The sequence below is a fragment of the Sander vitreus genome, chromosome 8 (assembly GCF_031162955.1).
Source record: "Sander vitreus isolate 19-12246 chromosome 8, sanVit1, whole genome shotgun sequence".
NCBI classification, from domain to species: domain Eukaryota; kingdom Metazoa; phylum Chordata; class Actinopteri; order Perciformes; family Percidae; genus Sander; species Sander vitreus.
In genome coordinates this window covers 17,024,807-17,041,736 of record NC_135862.1, presented here as the reverse complement: position 1 = coordinate 17,041,736, position 16,930 = coordinate 17,024,807, and the positions used below count along the sequence as shown (strand labels likewise).

Below are 16,930 nucleotides of genomic sequence, written 5' to 3'. Positions count from 1 at the left end.
GATGTCGTTCAGGGTGACCTTATTACCATTGGCCTTCTTATTTTGTTGTCTTAAATATCTGATGCACAGAAAAACAAATCTCACAAGGCTTAGTTGCTACATGGGAAATTAATAGAGTTAATTTCTGATTAATTTGTAGTTTGAAATTTACTGTATATGTAGGGTATTAGTCTATGGACCTGATCACAGCTTGACATAAATGTACCTTTCAGCTTTGTAGTTTGTCAACAGAAATAAAAACTCTCAACATGTTGATCAATTTAAGTCAAGTCTAGTCAATTATAAAGCCCACAATCACAAATTTGTCTCAGAAGGATTTACAAACAATATATCATACCTTCTATATCATACCTTCTCCTTCATCCTTAGACCCTCTATGTGGATAAGGAAAACACCCCTAAAACCCCGTTCAACAGGAATAAAGAGTGAAACCTCAGGAACAGAGGAGGGATACGTCTTTCAGAAAAGACATGCAATAAATGCCTTCTATACAAAATAGACAGAAAAAGCAGTAGTGAAATAACAACAAACAGAATGAGAATATTATAGGTAGGCTAAATAAAGTGTGAACACATGAAACTATATGGATCAGAGAAGACTTCAAGCTACTTTTAGGTGCACCAGAAAACCTGTAAAATATTAGTAAGAAAAATGACAGATTACACAAGAGGCAAAACTCAAGGATACAAAAGAGAGAATCTTTCAATTCAAATGTGCATGCCAAAGATCCTTTTTATTTATGTCAAATAACGTGAAGATAGACACACCTTATTAGCCAACGCAGACCATGTTTGGTTTTAGTTTCCAGGTCCTGTTTTGTGACAGTTCTTTCCGGGGGCCCCTGGGGTCCCCAGACCTCATGTATTACTGCCTTTGGGACACACTTGCTATTGGACTGTGCTGTCTGCGCATGCGTGAGAAGGCGGGTGTGGGGGGCTGACACCCCTGTAGAGCCTTTGGTCCTCCGCTGCTGGCATTAGTGATTTGGGGATATACGGACAGCACACAGGAGAGCGGCGGTTCGCGAGGAGGAGGAAAATGACTCAATAATCCGGATAAATGGCAAAGTTTAAGATGAAAGTCTACCAGGACTGGATTTTTTTTGTTTTGTTTCTTCCTTTATCAAGTAAGTGTATGTTTTTGTTTTAGTGTGCTGACTTGATATGTGGTGCACGAACTGTTTGATGGTGTGGTATCTGAAGATTTACAATGGCATAACGTTAACGTTAGCTGCTGCGTATATAACGTTAAAGTAAGTTAGGTCGGATTCGGATGCTGACTTCATGTCTAATATTATGGCAGCGAATATTAAAACACCATCACTTACCATACATCACTGTTTCTGACAGATACATGTTTTTTTTTTATCAGGATAGCAAATTATAGGCTACAACGTATGGTAACCACCGTACAGCTGCTATTATTTTACATAGTCAGTAACGTTAGCTACGTTACTAAGACATTGTCAACAACACCATTCTGTATACTGCTTTTTACTACTATTTTAGTAGTATATTTACAACTATTTACTGATGTTCCCATTCTTTTCCTCCAGGTGTTTTGTGTTTCAGCGAGTTGTCTTTCATCACAGAGCCCAGTGATGTTACCTTACTACCAAAGGACCCTGCTGTCTTGGACTGTCAGGCTCATGGGCTGCCTCCAGTCACTATCAAGTGGCTGAAGAATGGAGTTCGGTTGGCAGAAAGTGAGCACATACAGTTTCTGCCCAACGGCTCCTTGTACATACCAAAGATAAAGCATACCAAGGAGGATTCAGATGAAGGATTCTACCAGTGCCTCTCCCAGAACAAATATGGAGCTATCCTAAGCCAAAGATCACGTCTGACTATCGCAAGTAAGTATGGAGCTTAGAGTGAAAGGGATTTTCTGAAGCTAACATGGACTTTATTCCTGTTATCTACTGTTGTGACCAAGATGAGGATGGGTTAAACTTGTTGGTGATATACACTTTGTGGTGTCAACATGCAGGCATTAGAATGGCAAGTTCATGGGTTATTAACCTGGGGATGGGAAGCAGATGTAACCCCACCCCACCCTCTTTTTTCTTTACTGAGGAAAAACCTCTAAAGTCTGGGTTTCCTTGTTATTGGAAGTTGTTCAGACTTGGTCATGCTTGAGTTTAAAGCTGTCCTTCCAGTTATACGATCATTTTAAGAGACAGTAAAAGGTAGATGGAGAGTCAATCTAAAAGCTCATAAATACTCTATAAACAGGCAGCCCTGAGTCTGAGTAAACTATCTGTTCCCTGTTTTGAGGAAATGTAACACTGGCCAAAAGTTGGAAATTAGCCTTCTCTCTCTTCTTATGTTCGTGGGATTGCATTGTCACTGAGGCTATGTGTAATTGTTGAATGGTCTGCTACACAGAGGAATCTCTGAAAGGACAATTGCCTTTTAGCCTTTGTTTGGAGTAATCCTGACCGCCCCAGAAGAAAAGGCTAGGTTTTCAGGGCATTTATTTGTCTACATATCAGGGGACTGGACAGCTGTGTCTATTCAATGGGCCTGGTCTACCATGGACACTTTTCACAGGTCCTAGAAAGGATATCCTATGACTGGTGTCATGGAAACTAGCATGGCTTTCTGAACTATACTGACTTTGACACTGACACTGAGGATATAAAGTTTGGGGAAAAATGTCCCAATACTCCAGAGTACAAACCTATGAAGATCTAGATACAATTATCACACAGGAAGATATTTATAAATATTAAAATACAAACAGGAAAACAAATCGTATGAGCGTATAGACCCACCAACTCTACACTGACAATTTTGTTGCAATTGTTGTCAATCTGTCAAAGGGCAGCAAAAAAAAAAAAAAATTCTATAGGATGACCACATAAAAACAGTCAAGTTTGGCCTGGCGTCCAGCCTTTGTCAGTGAAAGGGTTAAAGCTTTTTGGTCAGCTGTAGGCGGGGAGTGGAGGATGGGCCTCCTGTGTGCTCCCCTTCTGTCCAGAGGTCCTGGGTGTCAGGGGTCAGCAGGGAAAGGCTTTGTGATGTCACAGGCCTGCTCTGGCTGGACTGCCCTGCTGTTCTTTCTCCCAGCCCACAATCCCTTTCACTGGCTCAGTCCCTGTGTTGCCCTGTCAAGCAGAGCCCTTTTGTTAACAAAAGGCCAGTTTGTCATGTGATTGAACGGGCCTGATATTCCAGTAATAGTGATGATCCTTTCAAAACATGTTTACATTTGGGAGGTATTTTCCTTCCGTTCTAGGATTACATTACTAGTTTTAGCACCTCTTGGATTTACAGATGGTGTCTCATATCTGTCATATATTTCTTACAATATCTGCAAAATAAGCACATATGTGCTTTGCTATTATAATTTAATACTACTGTATCATTTGATATAGGATATAAACAGCATACGAATCACAAGGTTCTCTTTTGTAGACTAATGATAAACTGACTTCGATCTGGTCCCATTTTGGGCTAAAATTGAATGGACAGGGGCTTGAAGCGAACTTTGACCTTTTGTGAGAAACCTTTGTGCTGTTTGACCTAGACATTGATTTGTTCTTTATAACAGAGGTAACCATATTAGCAGATCAGTCTGTGCCGGCCACACCCACCATTTACATCACTTCCATCGCCATCACTTTTTAACTCCTTACCAGGTGCTGAGGGCATTTCATGATGCTCACCAGTCAGCCATGTTGTCTGGAGACAGAATAGGTGCATTGTTCCAGACTTCATGATAATTCTGACCATTGGAAGATAATTAAATGAATTTTGGCATAGGAATTGGTTGTGATGTACTAACCATAAAGCAAAATCTACTGCCATTTCAAAGGATTCATTCGCAAACAAGCCCTAAAGGATCATTTTTCCTGGCCCTGGTTAAGGCTAACCTCCTAATGCACTTCACATAAACAGTGTTGCCAGTTTATTTGTGTAATATTGACGAGATTAGGTCTTGAACTAAAGGATTGCTCTTTAATTTGGATGTCCCAAAGCTTATGATTTGAATGTGGAGCTTCAGTGGAAGTACAGGTATTGATTTTCTTTAACATATTATTGACTTCCTTCCTGTGAGTGAGGGTGAAGGGAGAGAGTTATCACCTTAATGAATGAAGGTCATTGGTCATATTTTACAGAGTATTCTGGAAACAAATGCAGATTGGGGGATTGCTCATTTGCGGTGATTATTGAATGACCTTTTGGATACACATAAACAGAATGTGACTCAGCAACTTAATCACAGTTGTTTTAGTAATTTTAAAGCAAGTATATTTATACTTAATCAGTGTCTACATAGCAGGGTCTAAGCAGAACATTTACATACTGTACATAGCTGTAACATATGTGCAACATGAATCTGACATAATGGCACACTATGCCTCAGTGTAGTGTGTCATCCCTGACATCTGCAAGAAATAGTTTTTCGTTTATATTTTGATTTTGATATTTTTAGATTGCCAGTATTTGCTGAAAAACCCCTTTTATGGAAAGTGAATTGATTAGTTTGTATCTATAACAATGTATTATTCAGTGTCATTCTTCAATTGATCCATTGATTGGACCAGCTGGTCAGTATGGGACCTGATAGCTCATCTGCACGCAAGCAAGATCATGGTGTCTTAAAAAGATCAAATCCTTTCATACAATCACTTAACATCCATCAAAGTCAGGGCTTTGCATGCATAATGTGTAATGTTTTACCAACTATTGAAAGAAAATGCTATATTTAGTAAGTGACAACCACAAATAACTGCAAAATAAATCGGTGGAATTAACCATGTCTCAACAAATACTCACACTTATAAATTAGGTTTAGTTGAAATATTCTACTGGTGATATTTCAGACTTGTATTGATTTTTTTTTTTCCACAGGTATCTCAGAGTTTGTGTTACATCCTGTGCCTATGCTGGTGACTGAGGGCTCAGTGGCACGATTCTCGTGTGCTGTCACCTCCAGCCCTCCCACCACAATCACCTGGGAGCTCAACCAAAACAGATTACCACTACGAACAGACAGGTAACTGCAGACATGCCTGGAGCGATTTTAGACACCAACACCATTTAATCCAATTGTTTTGTGAACAACATGTATTTGTAATCTAGTAGCTGCTCCTAAATGCTGATACTGTGTACATATACCCGCTAGTTTGACCCTAATGTTACCATTTTATGTTCCCAGAATAACGGTTTTGCCCAATGGAGTCCTTCAGATCCACAATGTACAATTGGAAGATGCTGGACAGTATCGATGTGTGGCAACTAACATTGGTAGCCGTTTGAAGAGTAAAGAGGCCACACTGACAGTCAGCCAAGGTACAGAGACTGCATTAACTGGATTTTAGGAATGAGCAGTAAACCATCACATTATATATGGAAAGTTGAATTGATTTTTAACATTTTCCTCTTCTTGTGAAGGTATAGACCCTAAACCACCTCAAAGGCCCAGAATCATTGCTGGACCTCAGAATGTCACAGTTTCTCTTCACCAAACTGTGGTGCTGGAGTGTGTGGCCACAGGCAATCCCTGGCCCATCATCTCCTGGAGCCGTGCTGACAGTAAACCCATCGATGTGTACAACGCCAAAGTGCTGGGCAATGGGAACCTGGTTATTACTGATGTCAATTCCAAGCACAGTGGAGTCTACCTCTGCAGAGCCACCACCCCTGGAACCCGCAACTACACTATTGCTGCAGCCAACCTCACAGTTCTAGGTACAGTTACTCTTAAGTAGTTATACAGCATTGGTTCTCAGACTACATCTCCAGCCTTCTTCTTATATTCCATATGTCATTACACAACAAAAGCTTTTGCAGATGTGAACTAAGTTTTATATTCAGAGAATAATTCCATACCTGCTTGTAGAGAAAGCAATAGGTGCAAGATGCCCTACAATTAGTGTTTTGTGGGTAAATTAATTGAAAACAATACACTGTGTTTTTATCACTTGTCTTCTTACACCTCTGTTTTAGTGCCACCATCCATCGTCGAGAGGCCCGAGAGCCAGACCCGTCCAAGAGCAGGCACTGCCCGTTTTATGTGCCAAGCAAAGGGAGTGCCCCCGCCACTCATTAGCTGGCTAAAGAATGGAGAAGAGGTTCACTTAAATGGGAGGATTAAGATGTACAACAGGTATTGCAATCAAACATAACTAAGTACCATGTAAAAAACCTGCCTTGATCGAATAAAATGGAATTTCTTGAGTTTAGTACTGATTGTTAATACATTTTTTTATTGTTTCACAGTAAATTGGTGATTACCCAGATCATCCCTGAGGATGATGCCATCTATCAGTGCATGGCAGAGAGTGAACAGGGTTCTGTCCTGTCGTTAGCTCGCCTTATTGTTGTCATGTCCGAGGACAGGCCCAGTGCACCAAGAAATATTCATGCTGAGAACATCTCGAGCTCTGCTATCTTACTGGCCTGGGAGAGACCTCTCTACAATGCAGACAAAGTCATTGCCTACTCCATCCATTATATGAAGGCTGAAGGTGAGACCCAGAAAATCCAGTTCATTCTCTTTCAGGTTTTTCATTTGAGCTTAAAAACACTAGTTGTGAACTGGGAAGGTGTAAAAAGATCCAGAATGACAGGCAACCACAATACGCTATCTCACTCTCTCACATGTGATCTACTTTCTTTGGTGAAGGCCATCTGTTGTTGCTGCACAGAGCAGAGGTCAAGGAGGACTCAGAATGGCAACTTCACTGAAATAACAACAGGCTTAGCCAGTCCATTGTCCGCTCCCCAGCACATTCTGCTTGCAGTTAAAGGGACAGGGTATTTTTTTTAAAAGCCTCACAGTCTTGCAAACCAGTCGCATCAGGAGATATTTAACTTTTACCATTATATTGACAGTCAAGTAACTTTATTAAGTCAAATCTGTCTTTGTGGTAAACACATTTTTAGATGTTTAATTATGTTTGCTTCAAGAGGCCTGGAGGCAGTTACGTGGCTGTGGCTTGCGTTACAACTGTTTACATAAAAGATGAGTGACACTCAGAAACTGCAAGCATCAAGCCTGTCAAAACACTGACTGTTTAGATGGTACATGCCTGACAACCTTTCATAGAAGCCCCTTCTTCTTTGGATAATCTTAAGATATTTCCTAACCTACTTTATGATCTGCTCCATGTCAGGTCTAAACAACGAAGAATACCAAGTTGTTATTGGCAACGACACAACCAGCTATATCATCGATGACCTTGAGCCAGCTCGAAACTACAGCTTTTACATCGTGGCTTATATGCCAATGGGAGCCAGTCGTATGTCAGACCAAGTCAGTCAACATACCCTGGAGGATGGTAAGCATAGAGCTTTGAGACTCCCAGCATTCCTTGCAATAAATCACTCTGGTAGTTAAGCTCACATGCATGCAAGTGATGTGTGTACAGAGCACATTTTGAGTGGAAATAAGGGGGGTGGGCATTCTGTTGTTAGAACAATTTTCTACTCACTAACAGCAAATATGTGTGTGTGTGTGTGTGTGTGTGTGTGTGTGTAAACTGAAATATGACAGTTTAGCTTTTTGCCATCAGGTTTATATTCTGAAGAAATCCATAACCACATCACAGTAAAGTATATATATTGTATCCATGTCTTTTTGCAGTGCCTTTGCGTACCCCAGAGCTAAGTCTGACCAGCCAGAGCTCCACAGATATTCAGGTGACGTGGCAGCCGCTGCCTGCCAAAGTGAGTCGCGGCCGGTTGTCTGCATACAGACTATCCTATCGTACAGCTGCGGACAGCACTGTCACCTCTGTGGAGCTACCTCAGAACAGCACCGAATATCTGCTGGAGGGCCTGCAGCCTGACACCATCTACCTGCTCCGCATGGCTGCAGCCACCCGTGTGGGCTGGTGTGAGCCTTCTGCATGGACCTCGCACCGTACACCTAAGACATCCAGCAGCAAAGGTAAACCTGCAGAAGGCTGAAGAGGAAATGTTGTGTTGTCATACATTTTTTAGAGCTGGTGATGTAAAGCTGTATGTTATTCTTATCTATGCAATCTCATGTAATGCAATCTCATCACATGGTTATATATACATATATACATCAAAATCTGGCATCTTCGGCAGGGTAAGAAGCAAACAACAATCAGATGCTATCGATCACATAGTGCTAAACTTGTAACTGGCTATGCTTTTGCTTTTGTTACATCGCTGTTTTGCTGCTCTTAGAATACCAGGAGGGTCACTAGAGCTCATGCAGAGTGGCCAGCCTATGACTGGAGTTTGCTCTTGTAGCATTGTCCCACAGTCTTTGTGTTGGTTACCCAGGAACCTTTGCCCTTCGCTGTCAGTGATGTGAGAGTGGCCTCAGTCACGGGTCATAAAGAGAGGGCCTCAGGCATCTATGTGGGGGAAAGAATAGCCTCTTTTCATGGCCTGGTGTGTTGGGGGAGGCTGTTTATCCAAACACCAAAGCTGGACATCTTGTTTTCAAAAGTTTGGGTGTATATTTAGGTGATGTAGAGCTGCACAGCAGAATTATACTTTTTTTTTTGAGAGGTAGGTTAGAACATGAATACTAGTGAATGAACAGTCTTTTAAAATGTTATGTGTATTGGTGCAATATGCATCTTAAATTATAACTTTGTCACACCCAAGCCATTGTGTTAATGAGATGATCTTCCATCCATCCATCCTTTTTCTATACTCAGTGTCCTGTTGTGTTTTTGTTCAGTCTTACTTTGTGCTCAGCAATATTTTGAATATGAGTGTGTATTGATCCCATGTCTGCTGTCTCTGCCCCATAGTGCCTTCAGCCCCTACTCTTCAACTTGAGCCGCTTAACTGCACCTCCATTGTGGCACGCTGGCAAACATCCCCACAATCTGTGGCTGTCCAGGGTTACCGCCTGTGTTACCATGAGGAAGGCCAACCAGAGCAGCCCATCATCAAGCTACAGGCTCAAACCTATACCTACACCATCAGTGGCCTTGGTGAGTGATGCACGCCTGTTGTCATAGCTGTCTAGTTGTGAGATGATGGGATAGTGGAGTGGATGAAAAACATAAAACATGTATATTTGACAATAGTGCTTTTCTGCCATCTAGATCTGTAAGAGACAACAGGGAGTGACCTCACTCAAATGGGTCCCAATTTAATTCAGTGGGCAGTTGGAAGCTACATTTGCATTTTCACCCTCTGTCCTGATCAATATTTGCTGACCCCTCTTGCCTAACCAGTAGCTCCCTCCAGTCTGGCTGGGGTTGTGTGTGAGAGCAGGCTTCCAGGGTTAGAGGTCAGGATCCAGATGTCCCTCCCACCACCGTTTCCCATCCCACGGCTTGCATAATTACCCCTGGTCATTGTGTTCTATCCAGGGCCAGACCTGCCCTGTAAGACCCTGGCCACTACCTCCTTTAACTGGACACTGAAACACACAAACAAAGACCCCTGGGATTGGTCAAAGCTGGACCGAGCCACTGACCTCTAGCTGTGAGACAGCAGTCCTGGATTAGGACCCTTCCCCCACTGGTCGTCTGTGCTGTTCATGTAAATAACCCACAGCAATCTATATGCAGTATGAACCAGGGCCATACTGATCAAAACTGTTAACCATAATCATTTAGTCTGATGTGAGTCTTTAAGCACAGTGTGGTTCTTGCGCAGTTCATACTCAAAAAGTTGAAATAGCAATAGGTAGATTGTTAACTGTTTTTAGTTTAAATGTTTTTGTAGTAATAACTTGCTAGATATGTGAAACTCTTCAGTATGATTCAATATTGATAATCACACAAGCTGCTAAATATCACTGATAAGTTCTGTTTTGGAGCCATGTTTCTTTCTGTGTTCCTACAAGGCCAGTAGGAAGGGTGTAAAAGGGGGAACAAAAGGGGCCCAGCTTCTCTCCCACAGTCCTGCGCCCAGATTCTTTCTGTTCTATCTTGGCCTGACCTGGTGACCCCAGTCAACCCCCCCCCCCTAGTCCCATGGGCCTAGGACCCCAGCAGCTGAGTGCTGCCCCTGGCCCAGCCCCCACAGCAGGCCTGGACACACAGCCTTCACTGGTCAATACCCATAGGCTGACCTTTCACACTGGAGGCATAAAACAAATCTTAACACTCCCTAAAAACGTCCTGATTTAGGAGCTAATGCAATGTCAGCTTCGCAAGTTAAAATGTTGTGTTTTAAACTGATTTCATTCTAACTTCGATTGCATATTTTCAAACAAAAGCTTCCTGCCCCCAGACCTCAATGATCTTTCTGATGTTGTTTAACCAGTACTGGATACCGCCTTATATGTCCCATAATTACTTTGTACTTTTATTTTAACTTTTACCTCATCTCACCTTTGTTGGTCCCCTCAAATTTTGTGATTTGTTTGTATTGTGTTTTAAAACACAAGCTAGTGCTGATAGGATTTCATAGTTGTTGATCTTTATATGCTTTCAAAAGGGAAAGGTGGTATCATTTTCATAGAGCTTATTGATCGTGTCACCATATTTACTTGGCCTTGGGTCTGGTTGATCTATCTCATGCTCCTTACACATGACAATACGTGATAAATGAGAGGTTGGGGTGACTCAGGAGACCATGCATTGTCCATACATGCCTTTAATAAAAATGACTGATGCTGCTCTATTTGTTAACCATCACTTTTGGTATTTTAATGGAGATCTTTCAGGGTTTAAAATTATCAACCAAACTCTCTATTGGACTTTTTATTTGAAGTAATTTACTGTAATGTCATTTTGACCAACCTTCAGTTTTAGTTTTAGCAACATGGGTAGAAATGGCTACAAATTGGTTATTTGTGTTCCAGATCCAAGGAGAAAGTATCATGTCAAGATTCTGGCTGTCGGTCAAGCTGGAGATGGCTATCAGACAGACCAAACAATTAGTACTCCGGGATGTGTGTGTAAGTACTGTTCTCTGTTGTTTATTTCAAAGGTCTTACAATTTAAAATGGAATTCTTTTTTTTCTCAAATTTAAAAATGTGACGAAAATATGCATTTTGTTTTCCATCATTCAGCGGCTAGAGACCAACTGGAAGCAGCCCCTCCGCCTCCGGATCATGTGACTGTCTTGGCCAACAATTCATCTGCAGTGTCTCTGCGCTGGAGCCGTCCTGCTTTCTCCTCTGGAAAGGCTGTTAGCTATACAGTCCGTTGTACACCTGTGGGCACCCACAACGCCTCTGCTATACGCTACCTACAAACGTAAGCTGATAACGCCCAAAATAGTTAGTATTTTACCTCTGGCACGGAAGAAAAGAAGTTGCTTACATATTTTTGTGATATTACACTGCACGTTTGCAAATTATGTGTGGATGCCGCCCTTGTACTTTTTATCATTGGCTGTTTGTAATGATGATGTACGAATTTAAGATTGCCCTACAGTTTCACATTTTATATAGTCAGTCGCTCTGGATTATTGTCTGCAAAATGCTCATAATATATGAATGATGTCTGTCCACAGTACCAGACAGAGTGTGATGGTTCAGAATTTGGATCCAAACACTCGCTATGAGTTTGTTGTGCGTCTCCATGTGGACCAGATGTCGAGTCCCTGGAGTTCTGTTGTTTACCATCAGACTCTGCCAGCAGGTAATTAATTGCTGTAAATTACTCAATCATTATTTTGCCATGATTATGTTGCTGTTTGTATATCCCATCATTTCCTCAACTGTCCAGACTCAAATCAGATAATTGCATATTTCTCAGTAAATTTCTCAGCAAGTATTGTTTATTGTGAATGTGGCTTCTCTGTGTACAGCACCTAGCCAACCACCTGCAGGAGTGCGTGTAACTCTGATCGAGGATGACACTGCTCTGGTGTCCTGGAGGGAGCCCACAGAGCCCAATGTGGTGGTTACACGCTATACCATCTTGTACGCTTCCCAGAAAGCCTGGATGGCTGGACGCTGGCAAATATTACAGAGGGAGGGTAAGTAGTGGACTGGATCACGTTATTTGTAAAGTCAGTGATGCAGAAAGTATTTTGGGGGAAATATGTGTCCCAGCACTACCTCTTACAAACACTTATAGTAATCACATTGCAATTTTAGACAGATATACTATAGCAGAACATCACGTAGATAGCTAGTGGAAACGATGAAGTAATGCCATGAAAGAGATTTTAGAAATTCCGTTAAGCACAATAAACTAACCACTGAATACATCTAAAGCACTTGTATGCCCCATAGTGTGAGTATTGGAATGTTGTTGGGCAATTTTTAAACATATAAGAAAATGTAGTTTCCAGGAAACATTTCGATATATTTTACCCTGTTGATTGTGTATCACATAGGAGTCTTCTCTCACCGCGAGTTATAGTGGATTGTATCAGTTTTCTGTATTTCTAATTCTTGCTGTGTGTTTCTGCTTTTGTTTACAGGAAGCCACACAATGGCCCTGCTGGAGAAGCTGGAGGCGGGGAATGTCTACCTGGTAAAAATCTCTGCCTCCAACCAGGTCGGTGATGGGCCTTTCTCTAACATTGTGGAGCTGGCACTGAAGCGTGGAAACACCCACCGGAGCAAGAACCCCAGGCACTCTGACAGCTTCCCACATACAACAGGTAAGCATCATTAAACACTAGAGCATTCAAGATAGAGGCGTCTCATCTTGATGAGTTGATTCATTTGTAATATCAAGCTGGTAGTTATGTGGCATTAAGTTTATAATAATAGTAATGTAAAAGGAGAGCCATACTTTGGTGTTAGTGTTCTTAGCTTGAAATGAAATGGTTTGAATTTCTCTCAGGCTATAATGTAATGTTAGGTTTGTGATGCCATTTAGTGTCACTAAGTAGCTTAATAAAATCTTTGCTAGCTTTATTAAATCTATGTATCTTGTGTTGACAAAAGTGCATTTTTACAGTGAAGTGATACACTTTGACACAAGTATAAATGCATAATCATTAGTAAAAATGAACTATGGCGAGTAAATGAAAGTTCCTCTATGCTTTTTTGGATAAAAGCTTAGTGTACTTTTTAATGGACCTCAAGACCTGCACACAGTGTTGACCATGAACTGCAAACAACAATAGATGAATGTGAAGGTTTGTTAAACAGCAGTTGCTAGACTGACAGTATTAACTTCTCTATTTCTTCAGCGTTATCTCTCCTCTGTATATTTATAAATCTAAATAAGTGTAGCTAATGTGTAATTATTTCCAATCTGAAACACTGTTGTTTATCTTTCAGTGTCTTCTGATGGTATCTACCACATAGACCAGAGGTCTATGACAGGGATCATTGTTGGTGTGTGCATCGCCTTGGCCTGTATTGTTATGTGTGCCTTAATCCTCATCAGTAAGGGCAGACCAAGGTACTGATCATAATCATTTGGAATAATGAAAAACATAAACAATTTGTTTTTTTCTGACATTCGTTTGCATTATTATCTTTGTAATAGAAAATCCTTCGGTCACAAAGTAATTGCTGTGGGAGCTGCTGAAGGTCCACATGCTGGTTTGTCCCTGCCTAATAATCACCATACAGAGAATGCTGAGGCCCTCATACCCATGATAAGTCACCACTTTCTAGATGCCAAGGTGAGATAAAGTGATGGCTCTTCTGGTTGCAGAAATAGAATTTTAAGTTTCACAGTTACATGTTTGATGTCCAAAAGAGCACAGGACCATAACAAAAATATGTATCTCTCATATATTTTCTCATTTGTTACAGGGTGGAGCTAATATGGTCATAAATAGTGCCAGTCAAATCGCCAGCAATAATCAAAGCAAGAGATGGCTGCTCTTCAAGAGGGAGATAAGGAATCCAGCTGAAAGTGATGTAAGTGATGCAACATTATTCTGGTCAATCAGCATTCTTTTCTGTCCGATTTCTGTTTTTAATCTTAATTTCAATTTTGTCTTCGCTATATCTTTAGGCTGAGAGGAGAGTCAGCTTGTATGAGGCTGGCAAAACTGTTCTGAGGTATGAGGGGCATTTAGGTTCAGCGCCCCTGCCACCTTCGTCCCGAGAGATCATCTACGGACCTTATCACTCGGAGAGCTCTCACTCCAGTGAGGGCAGCCAAGAGACGGGAGACTCTGGACACTACTCCAACGAAGAAAGCAATGAAGAGGTGAGCAACCCTTCGACCAGCCAACGCTCCAGACCTGAATCTTTTGGGCCTGACGATGGTACCACTGTCGCTGAACTGAAGCAGTCTTTTGAAGTGGAAAATGAGGAGATGCTGAGCCATCCTCTCCATCGCTCCGCCCCTGATGCTATCCGGTTCTGCTGCACCTCAGAGGGCTCTCATCCTGCCGTGCACACATCCCAAGCAGTCGGCTCCTGACGTCGCCCGGCATGGATCTACTCCACTTCTACCTCTTGGCTTCCTGAGTTGAGCCCCTCGGTTATTTCTTGAGGCACAAGGGATCAGGAAGCCAGCTGCTGCGATGGACGAAATGTGCTTTTGCTTCGGATCTACCTCAGGATTTTGTATGAATGTTTGTTATAACATTTTATTTCCATTTTTTTCTTTCTACCTGTTTGTCTGTGTTTGGTGTTGTCTGTCCTAAACCAAAGCTCACCCATGATGAATGTTAAAAAGAATGTCAAAAATGTACTGTTATACATTTTCATTACGTTGAATTACTTTCGACTGGAACAGAGGGTGTAATTAGGCCCTGTTGACTGATTATCTACCTTTGTGTTCTGTGTATACATTACTACCTCCTTTTTACCACATATTGTGCAGTATTATCTCAGACTCAGGGGACAAGGTGAAAATATGTCATTGCCATGTCTGTTGGGGGCGTTATTATCTAGAGGTCCTCATTTTTTATAATTCTCTGAAATTTTATTTTCACAGTTGAAAGAGCTTTTGTTTTACATTGTTTGTCTTTGAATGATGTACTTTGTGTTGTGAAAATAAGTGCATTAGATATTGTCAAACTATTTGAGCTATCATACAATATCGTTTGGCATTTCCAGTGCACTGAACTCAAAGCTTTAACATGGCCTTAATATCGAAAGGGCTTTGCATACTATAGAAGAAGAGATCCAAAGACGGGAAAAATTGTACACAAAGAGTTTTTGATAATACAATAGATATTCTAAGGCAACCAAAGATATAGAGGATATATATTAAGGGTGTATTTGCCAAAATATTGTTCTTGCCAATGATGTAAATTTCCCTTAGAGTGGTGGTTTGAATGCTTTTCTCAGTGTACATTTTCTTGATGCTTTATTCAGGTGAAAGCTTTAACACAAGACTCTCCGGCTTGTGTTCCATTTGCCTTGTAGACCATTGCTTAACGCAACGGTGATGCCGATGCTATTATCCAAAGAGTTGTCTCCTTCCTCAGATGGGTGTGGCTTTTCATTCAGTTGATCCTTGGTACTATAAGGTGGAAATATTTGACACAAGACCAAAGATCAAGTTTGTCCTGCCAATGATAGATGATGATATTTATTCTTTGTTTAGAGAATCATCTGTTACCGATCACCAATATTGCTGTATGGGGAAGAATTCTCTTTTACTCTCCATAATAATTCCTGTCCAGGTGTGACAATGAAGGATTCTGACTATCAAAATGGAAACCCTATGTGTGAAGAGCAACATAATCAATTTTTATATCTTTGTAATACAAATAATCTTAACCAAAGAAATTTGAAGTCTCTGTTATTTAGTGATTTTCTTTGGTTTTCATTTACATTATTTGCATTTAAATGTGATATAATTTCCAATGGTTTTGATTGCTAGAAAGGCATTTTCACATTGTTTTTTTTCAAAGCTTGAGATGTCAAACTGTTCTGCTGTATTTTCATCACCATGACATTTTACCTGAATGATACTTACGTAGGTTATATTGGAAATTCTTTTCATTTAGATTGTCTTTTTAGCATGATGTAAACAAAAACATTTCCAAATTTAAATGTGACATTTTACTAAATGAATAAGTTGGTTTCAAGTTCAAAGTTTCTCTGTGTAATGCATTAATATAAAAGGTTATTTTTTAGAGCCACAGATCATTTTGCTGACTTAACTCAGGTGTCAAAAGTAGATTTAGAGTGTAGACTTAAATGTTAATATTGAAGTTACGTTTTTTTATATTTCTGCTTTTGAATACCAAAATACATCTTTTATTCCCAAGTGAGCATCAAAACAAATTATTTTAAGTGTTGAAATGTTGCAACAGACTTTTTTGATACTCTCAAGATGATCCCAAATACTAGATAATAAAATTATTCTTGGGAAAAAATTTTGCGTTGCACTTTTTCTCCTCGGGTTTGTGTGTGTGTGTGTGTGTGTGTATATATGAGCCTTTTAAATATTTATAGAAAATTGCAGATGATAAGGAATATTGAAGAACTATTTGAATAACAGTGTATAAGTAAATACATTAGCAGCTTGTTAGAAACAATAGTACGGGTTTTGAGGATAGGTAACAATGAAATTGTTTACCAGATGCTCAACACTGAGTTTTTATCTGGCTGTCTTCTCCCACCCTTTAAGCCTTTTCATAATGAAAAGTTAGTTACAGTATTTCTTCTGTGTTGGCTCATTCACCGTGTGTAAATACCAGCACATCACCCTATTAGTACAAAGAAGACAGTGTAGCTTGATACACCGAACAAACAATACCTAGAGGTGGACACAAATATGTGCACCAATGCAAGTCTTCCTCAAACCTGGGGAAAACACTGAATGTAGTGATGATGGATATTTGTCAGTTATGGATAATTAAAAAGAAAGGCCATTATGAAATAAGAACAAAGTTTTTGAAAGGGGCATATTTAAATAAATATATCTATCCTGAAATAAAAGTGAACTCCAATGTAACTGTAAATCAAAATTTGAAACAAAGAAAATCTAATAGTAATGAGTTAAGTCATTAATTTATTGTACAAGTTAATGGTTTATTTATATACTTTACTCTTTTTATTCATATGGTTATTTATTTCATAATGTCTTTTTATATATATATATATATATATATATATATATATATATATATATATATATATATATAT

At 40.2% G+C, this 16,930-nt stretch overlaps 1 protein-coding gene across 1 annotated transcript; it reads left to right on the top strand.

Annotated features, from left to right (window-relative positions):
- Positions 1-1,042: 1,042 nt before the first annotated feature.
- On the top strand, positions 1,043-15,571 carry LOC144522227 (protogenin B-like). Its single transcript, XM_078257149.1, has 19 exons — positions 1,043-1,126; positions 1,556-1,855; positions 4,860-5,004; positions 5,167-5,300; positions 5,403-5,699; positions 5,958-6,117; positions 6,231-6,478; positions 7,127-7,291; positions 7,597-7,902; positions 8,747-8,932; positions 10,759-10,854; positions 10,970-11,156; positions 11,416-11,543; positions 11,713-11,883; positions 12,334-12,516; positions 13,145-13,268; positions 13,356-13,494; positions 13,628-13,735; positions 13,833-15,571. Exons 1-19 carry the CDS (start codon positions 1,060-1,062, stop codon positions 14,244-14,246), a joined length of 3,558 nt encoding a protein of 1,185 aa, XP_078113275.1. The 5' UTR covers positions 1,043-1,059; the 3' UTR covers positions 14,247-15,571.
- Positions 15,572-16,930: the final 1,359 nt, after the last annotated feature.

Bases quoted from the DNA above. Each gene is read 5' to 3' on its own strand.
- LOC144522227 (XM_078257149.1), top strand. From the start codon at position 1,060: ATGGCAAAGTTTAAGATGAAAGTCTACCAGGACTGGATTTTTTTTGTT. The intron at 13,269-13,355 runs GTACTGATCATA...TCTTTGTAATAG, and splicing joins ATCAGTAAGGGCAGACCAAG to AAAATCCTTCGGTCACAAAG. The intron at 13,736-13,832 runs GTAAGTGATGCA...CTATATCTTTAG, and splicing joins GGAATCCAGCTGAAAGTGAT to GCTGAGAGGAGAGTCAGCTT.